This window comes from Lepus europaeus, chromosome 7 (genome assembly GCF_033115175.1).
Source record: "Lepus europaeus isolate LE1 chromosome 7, mLepTim1.pri, whole genome shotgun sequence".
NCBI lineage: Eukaryota > Metazoa > Chordata > Mammalia > Lagomorpha > Leporidae > Lepus > Lepus europaeus.
This window is the reverse complement of record NC_084833.1, coordinates 16,634,679-16,636,940: the sequence shown is the minus strand read 5'-3', so window position 1 is coordinate 16,636,940 and position 2,262 is coordinate 16,634,679. Positions and strand designations below refer to the sequence as shown.

Below are 2,262 nucleotides of genomic sequence, written 5' to 3'. Positions count from 1 at the left end.
TTATGTACCAAATCCCTAAGAGTAGGGTACCATGTCTCATCTGGTTTGATAACTCTCATGTTTGTAATAGACTCAACACAAATAGACATTCGTATTTTTGAATGAATGAATAAATATTAAGCTTTTTATGTACCTAAAAGATTTCCTCCTTCTTTTTTAGAGAAACTGTTTCTAATATCTGAAATCATCACCTGTGGAAAGAAGAGATGGAATCCAGGAACAATGTGACTTACTTTGTGCTCTTGGGCCTTACACAGAATGCACAGGGACAGAAAATACTTCTTGTTTTGTTCTTGATCGTCTACATTCTGACTGTGGTGGGGAACTTGCTCATTGTCCTGACTGTCTCTGTCAGTAAGACCCTGGACTCACCAATGTATTTCTTTCTTGCCTGCTTTTCCTTTATGGATGTGTTTTACTCCTCAGCCATTACTCCTAAATTGATTTCAGACTTGTTCTTCGGTGAAAACACCATAAGCTTCCAATCATGTATGACCCAGCTCTTTATAGAGCACTTTATGAGTGGATCAGGGGTGTTTATTCTGTTGGCGATGGCCTATGACCGCTATGTGGCCATCTGTAAGCCCTTGCACTATTTGGTTATCATGAGGCGATGGGTGTGTGTTGTGCTGCTGGTAGTGTCCTGGGTTGGAGGGTTTCTGCATTCAGTCATTCAACTCAGCACTATTTATGGGCTCCCATTCTGTGGCCCCAACATCATTGATCATTATATGTGTGACATGTACCCCTTACTGAAACTTGTCTGTACTGACACCTATGTCACTAGTCTCTTAGTGGCAGCCAATGGAGGCATGATCTGTGTTGTTGTGTTCCTGCTCTTACTCATCTCTTACGGTGTCATCTGGAACTCTTTAAAGAATGTTAGCCGGGAAGGGAGACGGAAAGCTCTCCAGACCTGTGGTTCCCACATCACCGTGGTTGTTTTCTTCTTTGTTCCCTGTGTTTTTATTTATGCAAGACCTGCAAAGACCTTCCCCATTGACAAATCAGTGAGTGTGTTTTATACAGTCATAACCCCCATGCTGAACCCCATAATCTATACGCTGAGAAACACAGAAATGATAAATGCCATTAAGAAGCTCTGGAAAAGTCATAAAATGTAGTAATGATAGAATCCCTTGATTCTAGACTCTGTCTCTTTGGGAATTGGAGATTTTCTTAATTCGAATGCCAACTTCCCCTTTGGCACAGCATTAGCTGTACAAATAAATGCTGTCTTTTTGTTGGAAAGTTTGCTCTATAACCTTTTATTTTTACTTCATTTACAAAGGTGTAATTCAAATATAGTAATGAATGAATTATAGTGATTAGTTGCTGAATAAATTATATTGTAACGGTGATTTTTCAGTTGATTTATTTATTTAACTCAGTTTTTTTCCGAGAGTTTTATTTATAGTTAGCTCTAATCATTTAAGTTCATTTTTCACATAATTTAGGAGTATTTATTTTTATATAGACTGCCCTCTTTATTTGACTTAACAGATTTTGTATATACAAATGTAATACTTCTAGATTCTTGAAATTTGAATTTTTAGTTGATTATAGCTATAGTAAAAAGAGAAACCATCCAGAATGAAATAAACTAATTATATTTGTTTGGTCTGGTTAAGTCACTGGCTAAGATACCCTGTCTTACATAAGAATCCCTGAATTTGGGCCGGCGCCGCGGCTCACTAGGCTAATCCTCATTTTGTTTTCTTGCTTCCATTCTTGATTCCAGCTTCCTACTAATGCAAACTCTTCAGGCAGCAGTGATGGCTAAATTAGTTGGATTCATGCCACATGGGAGATCCAGAAAGGGTTCTTGGCCTTGGCTGGAGCCTTTGCAAGTGTTTGGGGAGAGAACCAATAGATAGGAGCACACTCTGTCTCCACAACACTGCCTCTGAAATCAATCAAAAAGAATAGGAAATGCAAAATGAACTCCTTATCCATCTGCAGACATAGTCACTCAGTATCTTCCCTAAGATACACTGTAATCTATTCTTGAAGTTTCTTCAGGTAATACTCTTTGCAAATAAATATAAATATTGATATTTAAATGTATCTTTCTGTGCTTTTCTTGTCCAAGTTTTCATTTTCTAAGCAACAGGATTCTTTTAGTAAAATTTTTTATAAAGAGTAATTATGGTGGGCAGACCAGTGGCATAGAAGATGAAGCCACTGTTTGCGACACTGGTATCCCATGTTGGAGTACAAGTTTGAGTCCCTGATGCTCCACTTCTGATCTAGCTTCCTGTT

The 2,262-nt window shown here is 38.1% G+C and overlaps 1 protein-coding gene across 1 annotated transcript; it reads left to right on the top strand.

Annotated features, from left to right (window-relative positions):
* Window positions 1–206: 206 nt before the first annotated feature.
* LOC133763682 (olfactory receptor 4A47-like) lies at window positions 207–2,062 on the top strand. Its single transcript, XM_062197475.1, has 2 exons — window positions 207–1,105; window positions 2,032–2,062. The coding sequence occupies exons 1-2, from the start codon at window positions 207–209 to the stop codon at window positions 2,060–2,062; spliced, it is 930 nt and encodes a 309-aa protein (XP_062053459.1).
* The last annotated feature ends 200 nt before the right edge of the window (window positions 2,063–2,262 follow it).